The sequence below is a fragment of the Prenolepis imparis genome, unplaced genomic scaffold (assembly GCF_030444845.1).
Source record: "Prenolepis imparis isolate NDT839.2.m4 unplaced genomic scaffold, iyPreImpa1.0 SCAF_1, whole genome shotgun sequence".
In the NCBI taxonomy this organism is placed as follows: domain Eukaryota; kingdom Metazoa; phylum Arthropoda; class Insecta; order Hymenoptera; family Formicidae; genus Prenolepis; species Prenolepis imparis.
This window is the reverse complement of record NW_028141159.1, coordinates 19,148,504-19,174,488: the sequence shown is the minus strand read 5'-3', so window position 1 is coordinate 19,174,488 and position 25,985 is coordinate 19,148,504. Positions and strand designations below refer to the sequence as shown.

Genomic DNA, 25,985 nt, shown 5'->3' with positions numbered 1-25,985 from the left:
CCTAGGTAAGAGTTTGCAATGATCTTTAATAAAAGGGAGAGAAAAAAAGAAGAGAAAAAATGTGTGTGTGAGAACTTGGAAAATATATTAATATTTATTTTATAAAAGAGATCATTTATCTCTGTAGTAAAGATATATCAAGCTAAGAAAACATTTTTATTATCATTATTTTGGAAAAATTATTTGAGATTGTACCTCTCAATTGGCTAAATCCAATTGATGATGTTTTTTATATAAATAAAATTAAATTATTGAAATAAATTTTCTGGATCAAGAAAATAAAAATAAATATATGATATCTACATAGTGTAATTATTTATTGTCATGTTTGAAATAAATCTTTACTTACATAAGTAAGCTGAAGTAGATTACATATCTTTTTAGAAATAACATCAACAATTCGATAAACTGTAAAAAAGATAATGATTAAATTTTTACATTCATATACTTTATATATTTTACATTGAAATTATTAAACCATATATGAAAAAGACGTATATCGATTTTAGCGCGTTTGATATCGGCCTGATAACGAATGATCGAGGAGGCACGATGAACGGGGCAGCAACGGTCACGGCCTCCGAAGATCATCAGCATCAGCACCAACAAGCGCAGAATGAAACGACGTCGGAGCATCCACGAAGTCCTGCCAGTCCACTGAGCGTCAGACACGGTGAGTTAATACGATGAAAAAATTTATAAATGCTAAAAAAACAATTCAAACATACATAAAATTATTTATTTCATCAGATTATTTATAGAAACCTTAAATATTTTTGAGATATGTATCCTACATATAAACGTAAAAAAATTAACCGAAAAGCTTCAATTCTATTTTGCGCAAGCTTTTAATTCTCAATAGCTGATAATGAAGCTATAGACATTATTGATTAGTTTATTAACAACGTTTGAAAAACTGTATACAAGAAAGGTTATATCAGGAAAGAAGATGCGTAAGTTGAAGGTATTTTTACCTTATCTTTTATTAAGATTTATTATAGATTAATAGAGTGAGAGATTAACCTTCTTACATTCAATGTCACCCCGTCACGTCATTTTTCTCGCGTCATAATGCGTAATGTAATGCGTAAACTTGCATCAACGTGCGATTCCTCTTTCCCCGTTCACGTCGGGTCAGCCGAGATTTGATTATTCTAATGGCATAATGTCGTTGCCTACGTGCCACCCTCTTTTTCCACTTATCCCACCCCACAAGGACTGCGACTCGTATAAAAGTCCGTCGCGAGGGTGAATCTGCGTGCGTTTTGTCCGTCGCGTCGTATCGTCTACCCTTAGCGACGGAACGCAAGAGATTCTTGCCCATTTGATTAACCCTCGTGATAATTTTTTTCTCAAGAATTTACCATGTAATTATTATATTTTCTAATTCATTAGAAATTGTCACTAAATGACTCAAACATCACAGCTATGTTGTTTTAAAAATCCTGAAAATTCCAATTTAAACTAAAATATACAATGATGTCTTGTTATTCAATTAAATCTTCGAAATTTAATTTGCAAAATTAAATGTTAATTAAGAAGAATTTTATTATCAATTACTTATAACTAAAAGTTTATTGAATTGAAATTGATTAAAAAAATATCTCTAAATTTTAATTGACTGACTGGATGACATTTCGTGTGAAATATTTGTAACATCATAAAATATATGACAATATACATATAATTGGGTGATATTTGATAATAATTTTCATTTCATTGTTCAAAAATTTTTTTAAATGATATAATTCGATCTTTTTTTGTTTTCGTTGATGTAGAGTCGTAAATGTTTATCCAGCCTTGTTTATTTTATATGCACCGACGCGACAGATGTACCTAATTTTGCTCGACGATACACGCTTTCTCATTCATTGGTAAATCTTTGTTTATCAATTTCCATTGTTGTGACTTAAAAACTTTGACAGTACAGTTTTGATCTTAAAAAAACGGGAAATATATAGAGTTTTTCCTGTTTTCTCTCTCTTTCATACGATTAGTGCATTGCATTTCATTCGGCTATGGCATCAACCTGCATCTACTTAAAACAAATACCCGAGCTGTGTTTAATACTATTCTTTCGTCAACGTTAAACGTTGTTGTCCCAGTAACATTATTTCAATAACATTAAGCCTTGATAATAATGAATGCGAGATCTGTTTTTTCTTCCTAGCTTTTGCGATATACACTCCTCACAATAATTAGGGAATCAAAAAAAATTGTCTAAAAAATAGGCAAATTTTAAATTTGCTGTAACTTTGTTTAAAAAAATGAGAATTTAAATTTTTAAAAAGGGTTTCAAAGCTTGAAATCTCTACTTTTGAAAGGTCATAGCTGTTTTTCAATTTATTCAATTCTGGTATTCTTTATATACAGAAAACGACGAACTTAAAGAAATGGAAAATTTTCTTCTCACTTTGTAGACGTGTCGTATGCACAAAAAGATTTGAAAAAATGTTTTGACTTTTTCGCGTTAAAGCCTGAAGCTTTTCCTGCAAAATCGTTTTTTAAAATTTAAATTTTGATTGTTCCTTATTAAGTTATCAAGAATTGAAGAGAAAATGGTCATTTTCACTTTGATCGTTCATAACTCCGTTAAAAATCATCGTACAATAATTTCAAAACTAGATTCTTAAAGCTGAATCTTTGCTTTATAGTATGATAAAGTGGCCGAATTTTTTGTTAACTCGTAAACTTTTTACAAATAGATGAAAATAACGAAAAATTACCGCCGACCCAAAGCGCAAATCCAATCGTACAATCTCCACGTGGTGCGCTTTAGGTGAAGCTGATGTCGGCGGTAATTTTTCGTTATTTTCACTTATCTGTAAAAAGTTTACGAATTAAAAAAAATTCGGCCACAATATCTAACTATAAAGCAAAGATTCAGCTTTAAGAATCCAGTTTTAAAATTACTGTACGATGATTTTTAACGGAGTTATGAGTAATTAAAGTAAAAATGATCATTTTCTCTTCAATTCTTGATAACTTGATAAAGAAAAATGAAAATTTAAATTTAAAAAAACGATTTTGCAGGGAAAACTTCAGGCTTTAACGCGAAAAAGTAAAAAAATTTTTCAAATCTTTTTGTGCATACGACACATCTACAAAGTGAGAAGAAAATTTTCCATTTCTTTAAGTTCGTCGTTTTCTGTATGTAAAGAATACCAGAATTGGATAAAATGAAAAACAGCTATGATCTTTCAAAGGTAGAGATTTCAAGCTTTAAAACCCTTTTTTAAATTTTAAATTCTTATTTTTTTAAACAAAGTTACAGCTATTTAAAATTTGCCTATTTTTAGACAATTTTTTTATCCCTTAATTATTGTGATGAGTGTATTTATTTAAAAAGTAATTGTTTGTTTTTTATTTGTATTGTTTTTGTGGCAAAGAACTGTTTCAAAATAAATCATCATTTGCGCTTTATTTAATTTCGACATTTTTCTTTCGACAGAAATCCAAAAATGCAAGAAACGCTCTCTCTTTCTCTCTATTGTCGCATCCAATGCGCTAACGATTAGCCGAAATTAGTGAAGAGAAAAAGGGGGAAAAAATGTTTCTTCTCTTTTTTTTATCTTTTCAACTAGCACAACCCCTGGCCCCACTCGCAACGATCTCCCTCTCTCACTTTTCCCGATGATCCCATAATGCGAGGGCGCAGGTGGCGCCTTGCCATCCGCCAGCATTGATATGCTAATGAAATTTGACGCCCCTGCTTTTGCGCGTTACTCTCGGCGCGGGTGGCTTATAGCGGGTGTGTATTCTGTATTGGACCATCATTTTTCTCCTCTCGTTTAACCCCGCGCGGACGACAGATTGTACCGCGACAAGATTTGATTACCCTAATGCTGTAATTTGCGAGTGCGTGCGTGTGCGTGCATGAGCCTTCTTAAACATCGTCTTTAACATATAAGCATGAAACTGATACAAAAATGGGATGTGATGGACTTAGCATTATTTTACTTTAATTAAGAAAAGCAGTGAGAATTTTACTATAAAGTAGATCTGGACGATATTAATTAGTAACAAAATGATTATAAAAAAAGATAGTTATAGACCGATTTCGATATTATCGTGAAATAAATCCTTTATCGTTTCGAAGATTGAATCAGAGCGTCAGAATATATACTTCGCTAGTAATCGACAGGATTATGGGGTGTATGTTAACGAGATCGAAAAGCTCGTACGCTTACACAAAGTCACGTGAGTTGAATTAATAAGATTGACCCGCCTCCTGTCCCCGACGTGATTTGATAACGATCAGAAGATGCGATTCGACAATTGTATTGTCCAAGTAACAAACATATTCAGAAATAGTAAGAGAGCTCAGATTTTTCAGAAGGAGAAATGCGAAAAGAAATTTTGACAATGGTAGGGTATCTTTTTTTCTGACGACGAAGTTACTACTCGATTGCTTCTAGCACCCCACGAGAGAGACTCCTCTTCCTTTTTCGCGTCCCTGAAGGCTTACCGGCTGGATCGCAGGGACAAACAGTATTTACATCGGGAAATGAGTTTGGAAAAAGCTCAGAAAGTAAGAATGCTCTAATATAAATATTTATGCCGAATGAATTAAGGGAACCGCGATGATTCCGCAGTAACTCGTGTCGCATAATGGGTCGTCAATCTGCTGTAAAATCATGTTTCAGTCAAAATCTCGCAACCCTCTGTCTTTCCTTAAATCTTCTTTATATATAATCGAATATAAATTTTTTAAATTTAATTAATATATAATTGTAGAATTTTCTGTGTTTTCAGACTTAATGTTATAATTAAATTTCATTTTCTATACGATTGTTTTAACTTTATCCGTGTATATGCGTACGCTTATCCCAATTAAATTTTTTCAAATTGCAATTGCATTTTAAAAATTACAATTGCATCTGAGAAAATTAAGATACTAAAAGATGAGATGGAAGATAAATCTTTCGAAATGCAAAACATTGTCAACGCAATGAACAGGACGAAAAAGTCGCGTGCACTATGGCGATGAACATCTGCGTGATCAACGAAATGCGATTTCGCTTCTCTGCTTGGTTCGACTTTATTAGTCACGCCGGTGTTCTCAGCGAGGCGCGAGATCTCGCTCGAATCGTATTTGTCGGCCGCCCTCCGAATTCGATCGAAAACTCGTTCCAGCCTCGTTAATGCCGCGGGGTCAGATAGGATCCGTTCGAGAATTACCATACAACAGGACGATGTCAAGATAGGGACGATTCGAGGCGCGAAATAATTGCTGCGCTCGTTGTTTAAGTACAATCGCTATAAACTGTCACAAATCACGTTTTCACAGTCAACAGATGAAAGTAAATTTCTTTTCGTTGTTTTCTCTAATTTTATTTATCAGAAATCATTTATACAATAAAAAATGTTTCACACAATATTAAATTATTTTTTTATATAATATATAATAACATTTCTTGGATAAGACTAAATACGATTAAAGTTAATTTGTGCTTCGTCAAAGTAATATTTCAAAAAATATAATTATACACAGCTATATACACAATACCAACATATAATACATATTAAAATAAATCTCGAGAATATGTTATTCAAATAACGATCTCGAGATAGCTATCGTTCTTATTAAATCCGATCACTATCACATAACACGAGGGTGAGTTGTTATGACGTAAAGGGTAAGAGAAATCCTTTAGAATTGTCTCTGTCGAGGGTTATGAGAGGATTTCGATTGTCAATTCGTGATGATATCGATCGCCAATTGAATAGAAATGACAACAAAGTGGATCGCGTGATTTTCGTGGCGGTCCATAACGATCGGGCGTTAAGCGAGCATGCAGAATTATTTTATATGCGACCGCGTTGTTCGACCAGCACTCTATTCCGAAATCAATCAAGGATGGCGGGGGCCCTTCGATCTGCCCTGCTTGGGGTTGGACGCGCGAAAGAGATTTCTGGGATTAAGCCGAAAGTAACGGCCAACTGATCGGATGAAAACCCTGCCGGACTGATCGCAGAAAAATGATATTTCGATCATAAATCTCGGGCCTCTCATCGCACCGCTTGATCGCCAAGAAAGCCATTCTGCGATCGAAAAAGATAATGGATTGCCACCGTTAGATATATTTCAGTTGGGACACTGATTCGATTTTATGTTTCCTTCCTGATCGTGATTTTCCGTTTCCGTGAAAATTTGCGTTGATTTTATGTTTTAAAATAAAATAATTATATGACAAATAAACTAATTTACACACTGTGCAGAGAATTGCAGAAGTTTGCGATGTTAAAAATTGTCCCATGCCTCTTTTCTCTCATGGAAATATAGAATGAAATTAATATAGAAATATGTAAATATGTCATAAGTATAATTCAGCTAAATTGAAGCTCGTTATAATTAAAATTATAATTAATAATCGCAGATAAGCGCGAGATAGTAATTTAACAATCGAGCGATATTTTCAATTAAGTTACGCAAGGGTCAAACTAATATTATTAACGATGCCGGGCTCATTTTACATTTGCATTTTACATTTGCAAATATATTTCTGTAAATACGTTTAATAATAGTATATGAAATCTCGTTCGATGTTTTTTAATCCGGCATGAGAAAATTCGAATCTCGAACGTCGGATTATAATGATTTTCCCACTTTCGGCGATCACGTTTTATTGAACAAAAAAATCGAAAAAACCCGCCAACACATTCATTGAATTGCGATTGCCGCTGCAATTGTGCAAAGTCTGAAACAACACTATGAAGAAAATAATTCGTGAATGTTGACAACGCTGACACGTCAACCGGAAGAATGAGACGATAATTCACCGGTTGCAAATTATATCTCGATGTGATTTTTTTTTCTTTCGAAAGTTCAATCACCTACAAAATTTTTACACCTGTATCTGACATCGCATATGTATATTAATTTATGACTCCCTGTTTATTTCAAATTTTATCGAAGCGGGTCATTTACCGATAAAAAACGCATATGTTTGATTAACTTACTCTTGGAGTTCAACATCTTTTTGACACTTGGCTCGTTAATTTTATTCAGACAAGCTATATATAACTTGTTGTAACACTTCAAGATCTTGTCGTAAAGTTTTGTGTTTATAATAACAGGTGTATATTATATCAAAATTTATACCTATTCTTTTCCTTGTCGGAGACTTCATGACGAGACGAGCGCATTGCACATACATTACAGATTCCGGCGAGAGCAGTGTCATTTCGCCGGGCTTGCCGGAACGTTACAGTCCTCTGGGAGCGACGGGATCCACATCCAGCCACGATCCTTACGCCTCCCGGTCGGTCCAGGAATGCCCGGTGCCCCTCTGCAGAGGAATGCCGACAGACTTCCCTCTGGCGAGATCGCCGTATCTGACCGCGCTCGGGAACGGCCACCCGCACTTACTCGGCCAGGTGCAGCATCAGCAACAACAGCAATCGCAGCAGCCGCAACACGGCAGCAAACCGCCGCGAAGTCTCGGACTGATATGCGTGGTCTGCGGCGACACCAGCTCCGGCAAACATTACGGAATACTCGCCTGCAACGGTTGCAGCGGCTTCTTCAAGAGGAGCGTCAGACGAAAGCTTATTTACAGGTGAGTCTCCCAAATTTTGGGGGGTTTTTCAATGAGACTAGATTGTAAAATAAACTATTGAGAGAAGGGAAATTCTCTCTTTTATATAATAATCTTTTTCAATTTTAAATTAAATATATGTATTTCGGGAATGCATGCACGAATAAATGCAACTGCAAGCTTCCGCTGCAGATGCACTAGATGCGAGTGCGAGTTGACTTAATTTAGACAACAGCGGCTCGTCTATCGCTCGTCTACCGTTATATCGTTGCATATCACAAAGAGAATGTGATTGGGATTAATTATTATTCATCCAACGATATTTCGACTCCTTAACGTAATTCTGGTTCATGCAGATGATACAATGGGGTGCGTATGCAATGAGGTTGCTGCAACGAATAGAACTTTAATCGATCAAATTGTGAGATACGATTTAACACAAGAGATTATATGATACAAGAACAATATCGCAAGGCACGCGATCGGATAACGATATTCGTCGCGGTCAAACGTGACGATAGTTCATTCGATACGCACTCGTTAACAGTCCGACAACTCGATCCGCGACGGGGAAAGAATTGTAACGTCGCGCGTATCAGTCGGTTGGCACTTTGGTGAATCGTCGGATTCGACGGGTCGCTCGCTTTGCATTTCGATCACGCTCACCCGCGCGTGTTCATTTTTCAAAGGGCAACGTGCGAGGGTTAATAGTTTGCGTATCAAGTGCGCGGATCGAACGGGACGGGACGGGACGGGACGATTCCGGCTCGAGAGCGCGAGCGGGATCCGATGGAGATGGATGGCCGTTCCCGGGGGATGGTAATAGTTCCTCGCTACCGGCTCGGCTTTGCCACCGGCTCGGATACCCGGGTATAATTCGCCACCGGTGCGGCGACGGTGGCTCTCGATGGGCCCCCGGCGGGTTCAACATTATGCGCGTCCCCCGCGTTTGCGGCCCGGTATTAGGATGAGCCTGCTCGACTTGGCCCACACATGGCTCCGCACGAATGCTTAACTCGATATTAACCCCGAATGATACTAACGGCAATCAATAGCGTCCCCTTCATCAGTGCCGAGATATTCTTGCAATGTAAAAGTATTATTATTATAAAAAGGGGATGGTCTGTATATCAGAAGTTTTACAAGGTTGTTATAAATATGTATTATAATAAATATATATTTAAGGTGTATATATATAATAAATTTTATGATATATTTTAAAAACAAATTTTTTAATATATAATATATATTTATATATACCTTAAATATATATATATTAAAAAATTCATTTTTAAAATATATCATAAAATTGTTAATAGGTACGAGATTAAAAATCATATAAAAAATCTTCTTGCAGTTATAGATTCTACGATAAATTCGATTCATGGTTTTAAAGCTAAAAATTGGATTTATTATTTGTATATTTATTTCGGTGTATTATATATTTTTATCGTATGTATGTGTTAAATTAAAATATTGTTACTCTAAGTTTCCAAGCAGACATAAAAATCATCGAGTATACGTGAAATTAATATTTTAACGCAGTAACTGGTTTGTAAGATGCTCGGTTATTTTATTGTTAGGATTTGTGACGGAAATTGTTTTTGCTTTGCGATGTTGCGATAGTTGTTGATGTATATTTTTTTTAAACATTGATACAGACCCGTTCTTAATTTTCCCGCAAGAAGAGAAAGAAAGAGAGAGAACCATGGGTGTTTATTTGCTCAACTCGATTTGTATTTATATTTATGCATCGAAAGGTTTTCTTTATCAAATATTTGTTAATGGAAGCGTCGAATCAAGTTATACGTGCATAATGCACAATTTTAATTGTAATTTCCGTGTTTATTATCTTTTAATGAATACACCGGAAAAGAATAACGTCGCACATTATGATTAAATAACTGAAAAAAATGTAACTATAAAACAATGCAATGATTTAGCTTCATAAACGTCAATGTACTTAAGTTTTTCAGCTTAATAATTATATTCGTCAGGGTAACAAAAGTAATAATTTTATTACTGTGGACACACAAGCTAATAAAATTAATACATGCAAAAATGAGAGGGTGTTTAAAAGATATTTAGTAAAAAATACAAATATTATCTCTGTGAAAATTTTCGTTGAACACGAGGAAACAAAAGGAAGGAAGACGCGGCCTTTGTCGCTCGAGTAGCGACATTTGCGTGCAGAGTTCAAGTGCGATCCCCGCGGGAGTCTGTGCGAACATTTCGGTCGCTCTTATCCACGCACGATGCACTTAATTGCATCTAACCGATCCGTGAGGATTTGCGCTAATCCGGCGATTGTGGACGGCGCGCCGCGCCGTCGTGGCGCATCGCGTCGGGACGCATCTGTCGCATCTCGTTCCCCTTCGCGGGTAATTGGTTATCTGTGCGGAGGCTCTTCAATCTTTTGCCGCGTTATAGCCGTCCAGACGGGAGCGAAACGCCGTTCTTTCTCTCGTTCTCCTCCTATTTTCACAAACGATGAAATTAAACGTCGCCCGCCGATATAGATTGCCGATCTTCGTGCAATCTATCTTATCGCGGCAAATATTCGAGAAAAAAATTTACACGAAAATTTATAATTAATTTTGTAGAGTGAAGAATGATATATTTTGCAGTAAAATCATATCAGAAGCGTTAGAGGGAATTTTATAATATTTGAATGTGTCTTAGAATTTTGTAAAAAAATTTTGTCTCACAATACACATCATAAAAATCCCAGAAAAATATTAAAAACCTAAAAAAATTATTGCAGAAATTCTAATTATATAATACATTGTCTGAAAATATCTCATATATATATCTTTTTTTATTAATTAATCTTGCATTTTATGATGTGTCGCGTGGAATGACAGTGCATAAGAAAACGCAAGCCCTATCGGCCTAATCACATCCATTATCACTCGTGGGATCATTATCCTTCCCGCAAAATACACTTCATGCGCGAGATTTTCTGCCGGCGGCTGTCGCTGGACCGCTGGACCGCTGTTAGCGCGATTTTAACAAACGTCAGTCACAAGGAACCGAGCACTATCTTGTCCCGAGGCGATGTAACACGAAGGGCCCGAACTGGTCCCTCGGCATGGTGTCGCCATGCCGGCGGGGGGTCCGTCGGGCAAATTGATTTGCGTTTACACCCCAATGGAGATCCGCAGGGCGCGAGACTCTCAGTTCCCCTCTGCCCCCCTTCGCGCGGGCCCCTTCCTGCATTCACCCTTCAGAACCACATCATACATTTATTTACGCATCTCTCTGTTCTACGAGCGGCCCCGCGGCATTGTTCACCTCATTGAATTACCGGAAGCATGTGCTGCCGGTTATCACGCCCGTCGGATCGCCCTACTTCGCGTTGTCGGATGCAAGCTATGGATGCGATAGATGTGTGTTGTTTATTGACGGTGTCGTCGGCGAAGCGGCAGGCCTCGCGCAACCCTTTAGCCGATAGGTCTCTGTTAAACGATCTTTTTGATGTAACGTGATGTTATGAATGCTAAGAGAAGCTAAACGACATGTAATAAACCATGTAATTCATCGGAAAGAATTATAAATAATTAGTGCAAAAATAGAGCTTCATTATTATGTTACTTACTACTACAGAACACAAAGGGGAGAATTCATAATCTTTCGAAAATAATCCGCTTCTTATATTATATTTTAAAGTTAAAAAAAGAATAAGGAAAAAATTATAAATAAAGAAAATTATATATTTGATTAATTCTCAGAATTTCTTTATTTTCTCTTGCTTTTAAACTCTAGTTTTAACCGGTTGAAAATCTTTCTCGATACGCCGACAGGGATCTGACGAGTTCGTCAACTCATCCCTCGCGGCGATCGATCGATCCTTGACGATGACGTTTCATCAACGATCAATCGTAACTCCGTAGCTGACTGTCCCTCGCGGAAAGTCGACGAAATTCAGTCGCACTTGTCGGAAATCCGGGGTGCGCACTCTTCGGGAGATGGTGTTAAATTCGATTACTTTCATTGTTGGGCTAACCCGGTTATCCCTCCGAGCTGGCTAACGTAAAGAGGCGAACCGTCCGGGGTCACGTACCTTCTTCTTATCCCTCTTAATCTCGTCCAATCCAGCGACAGCATCCCCGCAACTTCATTGCCCGGCCTTAAAGGCGTCCTATTTTTCCCTCCCTTATTACATAGCACAGGATATAAAAATCACTACGATTCGAACGAGACCGGAAAATTTTTGCACAATGCCAAGTGCCTTGCCAAGCAGGATCAAATATATAATATTAATGTTTTTTTTTGCTACCAAGTTAATATAACACAAATATAAAAGTGTACATATTTTTATAGTAGGTCATTAAAGCAACATCGCAGAAAATCTTAAACATTTAAAGAGAAAAATTATGTATTAAATATGTATTTCATAAAAATTTTTACGAGAATTTTTTTAATAATATATATTTATATGTAATAAAATAGAATAAAATATCATATTAAATGAGCGCTATATGTTTTTGCGCAGATGTCAAGCTGGTACCGGAAGATGCGTCGTGGACAAGGCGCATCGAAATCAATGCCAAGCTTGTCGTCTGAAGAAATGTATGCAAATGGGAATGAATAAAGATGGTAAGTGATAATACACATATCTCCAATTATAATCTGAGCTTAAACCAAATTCACATAGAGAGATTAGATTCAGAAATAATTATATTACTCGTTGACTAAAAAGAATCAAGAATACGGTATATAAGAGCATACGAGAAACAGTTTTCATAACTTGTAATAAATTATAGCTTTCAGCATTTATAAATTGAAAGGTGCAATATAACAAAATTTTACTATAAAAAAACTTTTATAGTAAATTATAACAAATACAAAAAATATGATAATTACTAAAGTCGTATCGCTTTTCGATTGTTAAACGTTGAGATAATTTATAGAATGAAATCTCATTTCTTTGTGCAATGAATAACGATATTGGGGTGAGAAATGAGAGTTAAGATTTCACGGTAAAATTTCGCGTCAGGCAATAAATTTCGCATATCGGCGGGATGCGTCGTTTTCTCCGGATAAAAATCGCGTTGTTATGCGCGATTCGATTCAATCGGGAGGATCGCCCCCTGCGACATCGAGTTCGGCAATAAGAAAGTTATCAGCCGAGGAACGGCGCCGAGGGGCCGAAGGGAGGGAAAAACAAGAGAAAACAAGACGGAGGGACAGGTGCACGCTCGTGTCTCGCTGGGAAGCATTAAGAGTTGAATCGGAGAGGCTGTTCTCTCGGAGCACAGCCAGACTTCCGCTCGCTCCGCCTTTATCCAGTTATTTATGTCGCGAACATAAAAGGCCCTCCGCCCGAATTCCGCCACCCCCGTACGCTGATTGATTTCGGCATTACGGCCCGTACCCCCACGAAAACGGATAATCCGCCGGATCCATAACTCCAATTTGGCGACAATGTCTTCGAAATTCGCGACATGATATGAGATCGACCGATATCCCGTTCTGATCGATCGATCGGCTGACTCTTTCTCTTTGAGGAAAATCTTTGGGGTGTGCTGGGTGAAACAAAAATTATAAAATTATAATTTTACACCTAATTTCAAAATTCTTTCAATTGATAAAACATTGGAGCAACCTAAACATAAAGCTGACATGTGCAATAATAATTAAAGAAATGCAAAATGTAATTATAAATCTGAATCACACAGAGATATGTAATCGAAAATTGAAGTCACGCGGAAAATACACAAATCTCGTGTAGTTAAATTCTCACAGTTCTTCGGAAGTCTGCTTGCTCTTCGCAACTTTTACGCGAAGAAGATGACTGGAATAATTTACATATTACCGCACGCGAAAAACACGTTCTCCCGTGTCGCAAGCGCCGAAAGGAGAGAGAGAGATTCGTGTCGGCCACCGTGCTTTAATAGATGCGCGATTAGGGCACTCATTGTCGTCGGCGTGTAACGCGGACGCAATTTTTCCCGGCTTCCCTTTTACCACGCAGCACACACAAGCACGCGCAGTAATTTCGTAATAATAAAAAGCGTGTCGGCTCGCTTTACCTCCGGCGTGCAGCCTGCTGGGCGGCTTAATGGGGTCCTCTTGCTTCGTCGGGCCTCCGTTTCTTCTCTCCCTCTCTATTCTTCCCGTTGTCCTCTCTTTTTCGCACCACAAGAGATAAACGCCCCGTGCACTCTGTTTCTGTTTAATTTGCATGCACCTCGCTGCGAGAGGCCGCCCTGCTTTTTGTCCCCTCTTTCCTCGACTTTTTCTTCGTTCGTTTAACTGACGAGCGTGCCCGTTTGTTCACTGATGCATGTAGGGGCCCCGTTATTTTTACTTGATCCTTAACTCGAATAGAAAACTTCTTAACAATTTTATCTTCTTTGAAAAAATAAATCCCGGTGTAAATATCATAATAAAAAAAATTAATAAATAAATGCACTGTAAATTTTTAACGAATTCGCGCGATTTAAAGATCGTTTCTCTCAATGATTTACGCACGATGATTTACGTTAACGATCCTTAATACTTTCACTCGTATTCCACAAGTATGGTTTCATTGTTATCCTCAGTATCCGCCCATGTAACATTTCTCGCGCGAATTCTCGCACCAGGACATCCGAACGTGCAGATTGCAATTGTTTCTCTCATTTGCATGGCGGCCTCTCCGCAGGAGAGCACCCTTCCACGTGCCATCCCGCTCGTCTCCTTCTGGCACCGTCTCCGCCAGCAAAGTCGCAAACGGGGAAAAGATAGATAGAGAGAGAGAGAGAGAGAAATGATCGAGGGTCATGGACGAATCTCCGCGTGCGCATCGGGCGGTCGGCCGCACGTTGCATACGTTTATTTCCTCCAATTAACCCTTCGGGATTCGTCAAGGGCCACGCGACCATCGCACTAACGACCGCAGTGTTTACGATGATGATGACGACGACGACGAAGAGAACGAGCGCCACGGCGAACCGCACGAGCGTGAGCTCGCAAATGCGCTTGATTGGCTCGCGCGAATAAAAATTAACTAACCCTTGCACCCCTTCTCCCCCGCCGATCGTTTATCTCTACACAAGATATTTACGGAATATTTAAAAAGAAATTTGGTAGAAAGAATATCCCCACGATTATTTTTTTCTACACTGAGAGAATTTTCTCTTAGAAAATTGTGGTAGTCCTAGAAAATTATGGTAATTGTGGGATAATAATGGTATGGAAAGAATTTTATGAGAATTTCTCTGATTAATATTTATCATAATAAAAATAATAATATCTATCACAATAAAATATAAAATATGTTTGATTAATTTTACTAAACTGCATAGTAAAATTAATCAAACATATTTTATCTTTTATTGTGATATTATTATTTTTATTGTGATAAATATTAATCTGAGAAATTCTCATAAAATTCTTTCCATACCATATTGTCTCACGATTACCATGATTTTCAGAATAAATTCTAAGAGAAAATTCTTTCTGTGTACATAAAAATATATTGAATGATTTTCTTTACAAAAATATATAGAAAAAGATTTTTCTTTATTTTATAGACAATTCTAGAACAATGTCGTAAATTGAAAAAAAAAATTCTATTGGTATATCGACGAAAATAAGCTATCTTACAATCGATATATTACTGTTGTCGTGTTAAAAAGCATGGGGATACAGATTCGCTCATTCTGAAAAATTGATTGCACCTGTCAATAAAAAAAAACGTAACAGCATCATCTCACCATCGATAGTCTTTTTCACGGAATCCTCTCGCATTGATGATCGGTGAATGAAACTCTCGATTGGTCGTGCACCGCGTTGCGCATTGCAAACAATAAGCGTGGCTACTGCGTGCCCCGTTAAATTCACGCGTGTCAGACGCAGACTGCCGGCGTGATGTAACGTGGCGTTACGTGAGTTTGACGAGAGGGCGGCAGACAACCGCTCGCTCCGTCGTTTTCCCCGTAAATCCGGGGGAGTGAAGATGGGGAAATCGACTAATATTTCAATAATACTTCAATCATCCGCGAATTCGACGGCCTCGACGAGCGACACAATGCTCCCATTGTTCGCCGACCGCATCGCCGATTTCAATATCCTTTCTCGTTCGAAAAAGAGAGACAGAGATCGTCGTTTTCCGAAAAAAAAAATAATAAATAAATAAAAAAAGAGAGCGATCGAACAAAGCGATGAATATGCATCATAGAAGCTTTACTGCCCTCTGATTTTTCTCGTTATCGATCAGACGGAAAAGCTATTCGGTTTTTAACGAAATATACGAAAATAATTTGCACGCTGGTTCTATTCACCCTATTGTTACATAATAATCGATATACAATGGAAAATACAATTCTGGCCTTTATATACTGCAGTATCACAGCAAGCATTTCGCAACGTAACGGCACTTTCATCTGTGAAAAACGTATTGCGTTAAAAAGTTGCGCAAGCTTGAGAGAAATGCATTTGCATTGCATGACCTATGCAATTTCGCGCAAAAGATGTTAAAGGGATACGTTATCCGTAAACAGTAATTTGCACGAATGACACAGATATATCGCGCGACTATGTTATCTGTGGATATAATTGATATATGGACAAGTTCGTATTGTGACTTATCGCAATCTTAAATTTGCGATAACCAATGATGACGAATCAATGATTCATGAACTTAAGAGGAAGTTTATGACTGTTACACCTGCGAAAACACTCGCGCCTCGCCGATTGTCAATCAAAAACACCGAATTTATTGTACCTTCACTCTAAACATTCATTACAAATGTGATGCGCGAAAATCAATAATCAAACTGTATCTCTCGATGCATCTAAGTCAAATTGTTAATTAAAAAAGAAATATTAATTTTATAATGTTACAAAAAGTATCGATTTTTAGCAATTGTAAAAGTTAAAATGTACTGTATCATTTTCGATATCATAAATGGCCGCACATATCTATAAACACGACAAGATTGCAATATTGCAGCTGTTCAAAATGAACGTCAGCCGAGGAATACTGCCACCATTAGACCGGAAGCGCTCGTCGAGATGGACCAAGAACGGGCGCTGCGCGAAGCCGCCGTCGCCGTGGGCGTCTTCGGGTAAGTGATAATTAATTTCTCGCTCCTCTCTTTTATTATCTCCGATTTTTATTCTTTATATCTATCTTTTTTTTAAAGAAAAAGATGCAAATTATTAAGCATTACAAATCAAATAAAAAAAGAAGAATAGAATAGAATAACATTTCATTAAGAGATATTAATTAATTAATTAATATTGTTTATACAATGATTAATCAGCGATTGAGACATGCGCGCAAATTAATAGCGATAATATATCAGAAAACAAGCTTTTGAATGCGATTACATCGAAAGGGCAAGAATATCGAATGCTGATGTATATATTCATGTCACGAGAGCGAACTTTTAACACTTGAGGCTACTTTGATCAACTTAATTAACGATTAATAACGTATAATAACTGCAATATTTTGTTAATATCGATAGAATTTGTCAATTATTTATTGACACACATTGGGAAGGAAATATTGAATTAGAAACAAGGAATGTGTGCGTTTAAAAAGTGTCGCTGTAATTTTTGCAATTCTATTAAACGACGACTGAATTAATCGGAGTTTGGTCGAAATGGCCCTTAGACACGGTCGATTAGAGCGGTAGGCGACGGAGGCGACGATCGATAGTCACCTGTCGACGGGTGCAACGACAGGAGCAACAAGGGCCGGCGACGTTGTTGGCACGTTTGATCTTGTGCTGCGCACCAGGCTTACCTTTCGCCGTTGTGAGCGACACGCCGAGCGTGATCTATCATGAAAAATTACCTTTGACTAGCAGCCCGAGTATGCGTAGCGTTTTTCAGGTAACCGGTTGCCCAGGTTGGAACTAATGGAAAATCCATAGAGCGCCAAGGGGTGAACGTTAAAAGCGACAGGCCGGCGTCCCGACGACGGCACAGCGCGTCGTCCTCGACGAGTTATATTATATCGCGCTCGTTACACAAGCGCGATCAATCCTTTCGCGATATACAAGCTTCTCTGGTCTCAGATTAATTCAACAGGGAGAATCCATCCCTTTATTGCATTCTAAAATATCTAGGAATTTTAAGAATTCAAAGCTATATCGAAAGCAAAAGATTCTGATCGATAAATCATTTATACTGGGTCTGTTAATTTTGTGAAGAAATCATAGCTCAAGATGCTCTTTTTGTACAATTCGATTAATTTAAAATAATTTGATGAGCAAAAAAAAATAAATAATGAAGTTAGGACAGAGTGTCAAATGAACGCATATTTATACGAGAGCTCCTAATTTCGTATCTGCATAATTGAGAATATAAAAATAACTACATAGAGAGAATTTCCTCTTAGAATTTATCCTGAAAATCATGGTAATCGTGGGACAATATGGTATGGAAAGAATTTTATGAGAATTTTTCTGATTAATATTTATCACATTTAAAATAATATCTATTACAATAAAATATAAAATATGTTTGATTAATTTTACTATGCAGTTTAGTAAAATTAATCAAACATATTTTCTATTTTATTGTAATGGATATTATTATTTTTGTTGTAATAATTAATCAGAGAAATTCTCATTAAATTCTTTCCATACCATATTGTCCTACGATTACCATCATTTTCAATGTAAATTCTAAGAGAAAATTCTCTCAGTGTAGTTTAGCTATTTTATTCAATATAACAATTTTAATATATGTAGATCACGACCGCTTCTATTGAACTCGATTATATAAATGTGAAATCTCGAGAGACTTGCATTGCGAGAGATACGTATAATCATTGAAGGTATCAGAAATTACAATTATATATACACAAATGAATATTGACTCGATATTATACTTGCTATAATAAATTTTAACAAGCTATAATTCATTATAAAGGTCAAAAATATGATGAAAGCAAATCACAAAAAAAAAATATAATTATTTATCCGCGGTACTCGCGGCAAGAAATTTGAACGAAAAGTTTTACGGAAATAATAAATGATATTTATTCCATGTATACACAATAACGCGCTAAGAAAAATATGGCTATAAACGGATCGGAACGCTATAGATTCCTCGTCGCGCGAGCGATCGATCTTGCCTCCCCGACTGTCCGCGTCGTCTTTGGATCGCGCTTCGTCGATTACCCAGAAACGCTAACTAGTTCCGCTATTCTTAACCCAGTAATTATCCCGATCATCTGTTCCCTACTTGAATAAGCAATTTCCCGTCGTGTCGCGTCGCGTCGTCTGTCACTTCCATTTTGCTCCGAAAGTATTCGTTCAATTGAATGCAATAGAAATAAATGCATTCTGCAAGTGCATTTTCTAGAGAGATTCAGATCATAATTAATGACAGATTGAGATGATAGTATGATTAAATAGATTTTTCAACGAATAAAAAAACGAGCTATATCTGGGTTAATTTTCCTCACCGACATCTTTCCGATTTCACGATGCAGTCTTATCAAAAGACGGCAGTAATTATTTACTTCTCTCAAACAACATAAAAGTATAAAAGACATCTATTAGTAAATATTTAAAAAGGAGCTTCTCACGGCGTTTTTACGGCGTCACTTAGATGTTTATGACATTCGAGTGTTGATTATAAAGTTTATATAAAGAAAAAAAAATTGTGTGCTACAGTAATATGGAAATACTTCTCGTGGTAATGAAGAAGTGTGACATGCGTTCTCTCTCTACACACAGTAATGTGCACAATATATACGTGTACAAAATACATATCCATAATATTTCATGTAAAGTATCTCCGTGTGCCTAAAGGCTCTATACCCGGTGCCCTTCGCACGCGATCACCGAATTCGACCGATCGATGACTAGTAGAAGTCGAGCATGGCCTCGCCGCTAACGATGCTCGCGAAAATCGCACGAGCCCGATCGCCGGGCGACATCATCGGCTTCGCGTCGACGTCGCGATGATGCCGATCGTTATTTTCCGGACACTCGCCGATCTTTTTCTCGACATGCGTCCCAGGAATCGGCACGATGGATCTCACGTCGCTCTCGGACTTGACAAACTTCCGCGGGCTGTCCACGACGTGCGAAACGCGCGGCGATTCCATCTTGTAACCCCTCTTCAGGTTTTCCGACTTGGTCTGCCTGATGACGGACACTAGTCGTCGCTTGATGTCCGCGCTCGCGATCTGCTGCATGTTTGGCTGCGTCCGGTCGAACGGATGTTTCGCGACACTTTCCAGCAGATCCAAGAGCCGATCGAAGGATATGCATATCTCGTCCAAAGACTGCTGGCTGATCAATAGGCAGCCGCTGGTCTCCATCTCCTTTTTCTTCAGAACGTTCTCCAGTACAGCTATGTCGTTTTGCGCCGATCGCAGGCTTGCCTCGGCGACTTCGCGACACGCGCGTTCTTCGACGAGCAGAAGATCAACCCGCTTGGTCTCCTCCAGGAGACGATCGTGTTCCGCTTGAGCTTCTGCCAATTTCTTGAGGATACTCTGAATCTCCTCCAGATTGTCCTGCCGGTCCACGCTTTGCGTTCCGACGTCCACCTTGATCGAATCGGAGCTTCTCAGACTCGTTTCCTCGGAGCATGGCACGTCTTCTTTGTGTTCCGTTGTTGTCTTTCGAATCTCGACGTCGCGATCGGCGCGATTCACCGCGGATTGTATCCGGGACTGAAGATTCAAGTGAAGGGAGACCTTGGGCACCGTTTGTACGTTGCCGATCGTTCGCGATCGAATCAAGTCGGGTCGTTGTTGAGTGGTGTCACGAACCGGCGGCGAAGGCGGTCGAATCTTCATCTTCGAAGGCAGAAGCGACATCGGAACCGTCCTTCTCGGAGGAATCGCCTGGCACGTCCTTCTCGCGTACATAGTGAAGGCACTTCGCGCTCTCGAGAATTTCGCAGTGTCTTCATTCTCGTTGCACCTTCGAGTACTAGCCGACGCGGTTCTTTTGTCCTTCGGCGCCAATTCCATCCACTTGTATTCCGACTTTCCCTCGACGTCGTTCTCCCCCAATCTCCTCATCACCTCCGTTGCAAGTTCATCGTTCAGGTTGACGTTCTTCCTCACGTCGAGCACCGCCAGCGTATTATTCTGCTCGAGTAGGTTCAGGAGATCCGCGCCGATCTGATCCGTCAAGCCGCAGTGCTGGAGATCCAGCGCCTTCATCCACAGACTGTCGCGAATCGCCTCGATCATCTCTCTTACGGCACAGTTGCCGAGATGCGGATTATCGTTCAGAGTCAATCGACGTAATCCCGGCATCGCCTCGAAGTTGGGCTCGCGATACCTCAGCGATTGCTTCCAGGTGTCGTGGTAAAGCGCCAGTTTCTGTCTGGAGAGCGCGGATGCTAAAATACTGCCGCTGTTTGACGTGAGGTCGCAGTGACTGAGATTCAACGACTTGACGCTGCGAATATCCGCTATCGCTCGGCAGATCAATTCGCAGCCGGTGTCGCCGATGTAGCAACGTCGTAGAGAGAGATGATGTAGAGTTTCTGTTCCCGATAGACCGACACAGAGCACTGCGATGCAGTCCGGTGGAAACGGAATACCCTCGAGTTCCAAATGCGTGAGGCTGGGCGAATTTCTCACGCATTGGCCGACGCTCTGCGACATCCATTCCAGCAAATAACGCGTGAGGACCACCGGGGTTTTACCCATCGCTCGCGCTTTGTCCTCCGAATTCACCTCTTCCAAGGGTTTACGGCATTGATACCTGATGAATATGGATGCGATCTCTCGTATCACCTCGAGATTTTGACAAATTTGAAAACAGTGAGGGCGAATTATATTTAGTTTTCTAGAGTAACTTGTTTCTCACTTGAGATGTATAATTTAAAAATTCCAGAAAATTAAAAAAGAAATAATTTTTTTAAAGAATTTAAATAGTGTGTAAATATAATCAGAAATCACAGTTAAATTTACATGTATATTCCATCATATGTATAATTAACTTTCCTTAACGTTAAAAATAAAATCTAACACTGCCAAGTATATCATTAAAAAATAATACAAAAATCTCGTAAAAAAAATCAACTGATTGAGAGACATGAGAAACAAGTGGACAATGTAATCAGTTATTTTGCAACCTGCTGTGGATGCTAATCGATTTGAGCGAGCGATCGAGAGAAAGGGAATTCAAGATCGGGCCCCAATCGTCCATCTTGACGCGATCGGTGGTGAAGTCCAGGCTGTGCGGTAGGGTGACACATATGACCGGCAACGGTCGCAGTCGTTGCTGCTTGCACAATTCCATGTAGCAACTTGCAAAGTTCCTGCCGGCCGGGATCGCCATTTTCCGCGGCGAGGCCGGCGCGGTCGCATCGATCTTCCGTCGGCATCGCGACGGAATTTTACCCTCGAGGGTCGTAATGGTGCCGGTGGTCTCGCCTCCAGAATTATGAACAGTCTCGGCCGCTGTTGTAAATCGGCGCATTATCAGATCCGCTCTCTCATCGCTTGGTATAAGGAGTCTTGTTTTTAGACGTTTAAACGGACGCCAAATATAGGTATTCTTGAAAGATGACACGTATATGTCGAGAGAATCTCTTACCTTCGCCGTTGTTGCTTCGCCCGTGGACTAACCGCGATCTCACCGCGAAACGTCATCTGCACTACCAGATTTGCATGGAAGAGATCGGCGAGTTGCGAGAAAAAGTTTCGTCGAAAGCAATATTTTTCGAAAACATCGACGGCGTCCTTCGTCGCACGTGATCGCTATACGCGGGCCTACCTACCCGAGATCGACATAAAATTTCCGCTACGCGGAACACGACGAACCTACAAACAAAACTCGCACGCGAGCAGACTGAAGATATCGTCGCTTGTGGTTATTTCACTCTGATTTATCGCCAAATCGAGTTTGCATTTGCTTAATTATAACGTGATACTTTATAATTGAAACTCATTTTGGATATGTAAAGAAGAATGATATACTATTTTTTTAAATCCTTCTTTTTGCATTAAAAAAATATAATAATGTTATTAAAGAATGAATGTTTATAAATTTTTCTTCAACTTTTAAATTTCTATCTCTGTAGAAACTAGATAATTACATAATTACTTTTTATCATTCAGATATTTTAATCCTTCCGGTACATAAATTGTTTCTCAGACCGCCAGTCTCCCTAGCTATGGCGAGATATACTACGACACTACCTCTGCCTACAGTCGCACCGACGACAAATTCTACAAATAATGCAACATCACCTCGACAAGACAACGAGGACGGTACGTATTTTTATACATTTCAGAGAATTTATGCATAAACAATCATTAACATTCTTTTACAAATAATTTTTTTTTCATAAAAAGACATATTTTTATAAATTTAAACAAAAGAAGTATTACATATACACAGAGAGAATTTTCTCTTAGAATTTACCCTGAAAATCATGGTAATCGTGATATGGAAAAAATTTTATGAGAATTTCTCTGATTAATATTTATCACAATAAAAATAATAATATCTATTACAATAAAATATAAAATATGTTTGATTAATTTTACTATGCAGTTTAGTAAAATTAATCAAACATGTTTTATATTTTATTGTAATAGATATTATTTTTATTGTAATAAATATATTAATCAAAGAAATTCTCATAAAATTCTTTCCATACCATATTGTCCCACGATTACCATGATTTTCAGGGTAAATTCTAAGAGAAAATTCTCTCAGTGTATATATAATTTAAGAATGCACAACAATTGTTTTATTTTATTAAAGATATATGAATGGTTTTTTGAAAGAAGATCCTCTTAATTCAAATCTTCATGCAAATTTATATCAACGCCATTCACGCTTTTATCACTTTTGGTATTGCTATTGTTACAGCTAGTGCCACAAAGAGTTTATATAAGATAGGAAAGAATTTTATGTTTAAATAGGGAACGCATCCGAGGATAGTATAGATGTAACGAACGAGGAGCCATTGACACCTCAACGAAGTGGATGCGCACAGCTTCCACCAATACTCCCGTCATTATATTCACCTGCGAGTGCCGAAACGGTCTACGAGACCAGCGCGAGACTGCTCTTCATGGCCGTCAAATGGGCGAAGAATCTTCCCTCTTTCGCTGGTCTGCCATTCAGAGACCAGGTAATGCTTTACCAAATTTACGATTGCAATTCACTCTTACAATATATAAATATAATATATAATACATATTTTAACACACTTTTATTTGATAATTTATTTCGACGTTGATGAATAGTATGTGATCGCGGCAATAGGCTGTTGAGAATTAAGATCGGTAAACAGTATTGCATCCACGCGATAAATAAAAAATATAAATGACACATTCATATAAATAAAAAAAGAGAAAATTTTTTAAATTATATTATATATACTAAATCTAATTAATAAAAATATCAAAAAGATTTAGATATAATTAAAATCTAGAAATTATAAAAGTTCGATTATTATGCTAAATCTTATTATAAAATAAAGATCAATCTTATTATAAAAATCAATCAAATAATAGAAAAATCCAGATGATTAAAATGGCAGAAATATAGAGATAATACAACATCAATTTTTCAATAAATCATAAGGATCCGATTAATCGTGTTAAGGTAATATTGTTGGAAGAGGTCTGGTCGGAACTGTTCCTTCTAAATGCGGTTCAGTGGTGTCTACCACTCGAGTCGTCGCCTCTCTTCAGCGCTGCTGAATTGACGGCTCTGACCCTTTCGCCGCATCCGCATCCGCACTCGGGATTGCATCTGCAAACCACCACGGGAAAACCCAGTCAAGTAGCGGCGGATGTCAGGCACTTGCATGACACCCTGCAGAGATATAAAGCAATCATGGTCGATCCCGCGGAATTCGCCTGCATGAAAGCCATCGTTCTCTTCCGCCCAGGTTAGTGACTTTCGATACGTTTGTATTATTTTTTTATAAAATATATTTCAGAATTAATTATAAACTGTTTTCTCTCCGTCTTTGCCTTCCCCTCTTCTCTCTCTCTCTCTCTCTCTCTCTCTCTCTATATATATATATATATATATATATATATATATATATATATATATATGTGTATGTGTGATTTAAAAAATTTTATTTATTTAATTTCTTTAAAAAATGCATAATCACGATAATATATTACTCGCTTAATTATTTAATTTCGCAAATTCGAAATCTGTATTTTTAGAGGCGCGTATTTTTTCTGTTGCAGAAACCCGCGGCTTAAAGGACTCTACTCAGATTGAGAATCTGCAGGATCAGGCGCAGCTAATGCTAGGACATCACGCGCGCGCTCAACAGCCGAATAGCCCGGCCCGTTTTGGCAGGTTGCTGTTGCTACTCCCATTGCTACGAACAGTTCCGGCTGCAAGAGTGGAACTGATTTATTTCCATAGAACTATCGGCAATACACCGATGGAGAAAGTCCTTTGTGACATGTACAAAAATTAAAAATCATCTCGGGCATCAGAGAATTTCCCGAGAATTATCGCTATTAAATTGATAACGCGAATTATGCAGGATCGTCAAAAGATTTGGCGCTGGGACAAGGATTTAGAAGGCGGAATTAATCACCGAAGATGGACAGCAAAGACTGGCTAACGAGACTTTCCTTTAAAAAAATGAAAGAATCAAGGAGTAAAGCGCGAGCTTTGTTCCGACACGATCAGGCCTAAGGACGAAGTCCTAAGTCCCTTCGAGATGATCATAAGATAATAAATTCGATTGGCGAATATATTCCTACAAACGCGGAGCACAGGAAGAATGAATGGCGTCACTAACGAATAAAACGGCAACTAAAATCGACCGAGGGGCACTCAATCGCGGCGTAAATATACACATAGACACATACATAATATATGTATTTATTTATTATAGACATATATATCGGGCGTTAGGCCCGGCACGTTGATAGAGCGTTTTTTTTTTCGTTTCTCGTAGAAGATTAACGGATTAATCCAAAAAAAACGGAGATATTTCGTTTTTTATATTTCCCCTCTCTTTTTTATACCTTGACTTACGTTCGTCGTAAAATTACCGAATTAAAGAGGAAAGTGACGGGAGCGATGAACACATTCTGCAACTTTGTGAAAAATATATGATGCAGGACTCAATTATGGAATATATGTTCGTAAAATCGCAGTGAAATTATTTGAAAAATTAACGCAATTAAAATATTCTTTTGTCTTTTTACACGTGAACAAATTTATGCATCAGAGATATGATTAATAAACCGTAGCGATATATATATAATACAAAATCAGAATTAAATTGCATTTGGAAATTACTCAGGCAGTAATATAAATTCATAAAATTTAATGTTGCATAATATGATTAATGAAAGTAATTTGATCCACGAAGGTGTGTGAGGAGTTAATTTTTTTCGGCGCTGTAAATGAATGCTCGTCCGCACTTTCTCTGTATATTTCGTGTTGTGATACTATTCGCTGTAAAAGTCTACGTATTCTCAATCGGTGATATGTATTGTAACGATTACTTGTAATAAAAAAG

General features: G+C 38.1%; 3 protein-coding genes across 4 annotated transcripts in view; 1 reads left to right on the top strand and 2 right to left on the bottom strand.

Annotated features, from left to right (window-relative positions):
- The first annotated feature begins 538 nt into the window (after positions 1–538).
- Positions 539–25,985, top strand: LOC145935067 (photoreceptor-specific nuclear receptor). Of its 2 annotated transcripts, none has more exons than XM_083036118.1 (8): positions 539–673; positions 7,166–7,562; positions 12,037–12,140; positions 16,483–16,597; positions 22,622–22,737; positions 23,398–23,609; positions 24,086–24,374; positions 24,688–25,985. In XM_083036118.1, exons 1-8 carry the CDS (start codon positions 553–555, stop codon positions 24,924–24,926), a joined length of 1,593 nt encoding a protein of 530 aa, XP_082892244.1. In that variant the 5' UTR covers positions 539–552; the 3' UTR covers positions 24,927–25,985. The 2 variants fall into 2 exon arrangements, with proteins under 2 accessions (XP_082892244.1, XP_082892237.1); XM_083036111.1 differs by having other exon boundaries at positions 16,468–16,597.
- The window catches only part of Mon2 (Mon2 homolog, regulator of endosome-to-Golgi trafficking), a 77,589-nt gene continuing 52,168 nt past the window's right edge, over positions 565–25,985 (bottom strand). The window contains exon 16 of the transcript XR_014425150.1: positions 565–705. The gene's annotated coding sequence lies outside the window, so the exon portion shown is untranslated. The remainder of the gene's footprint in view (positions 706–25,985) is intronic.
- On the bottom strand, positions 19,191–21,802 carry LOC145935095 (uncharacterized). The gene is made up of 2 exons (XM_083036162.1): positions 21,597–21,802; positions 19,191–21,223 (listed from the first exon to the last, which is right to left on the bottom strand). The coding sequence occupies exons 1-2, from the start codon at positions 21,800–21,802 to the stop codon at positions 19,357–19,359; spliced, it is 2,073 nt and encodes a 690-aa protein (XP_082892288.1). The 3' UTR covers positions 19,191–19,356.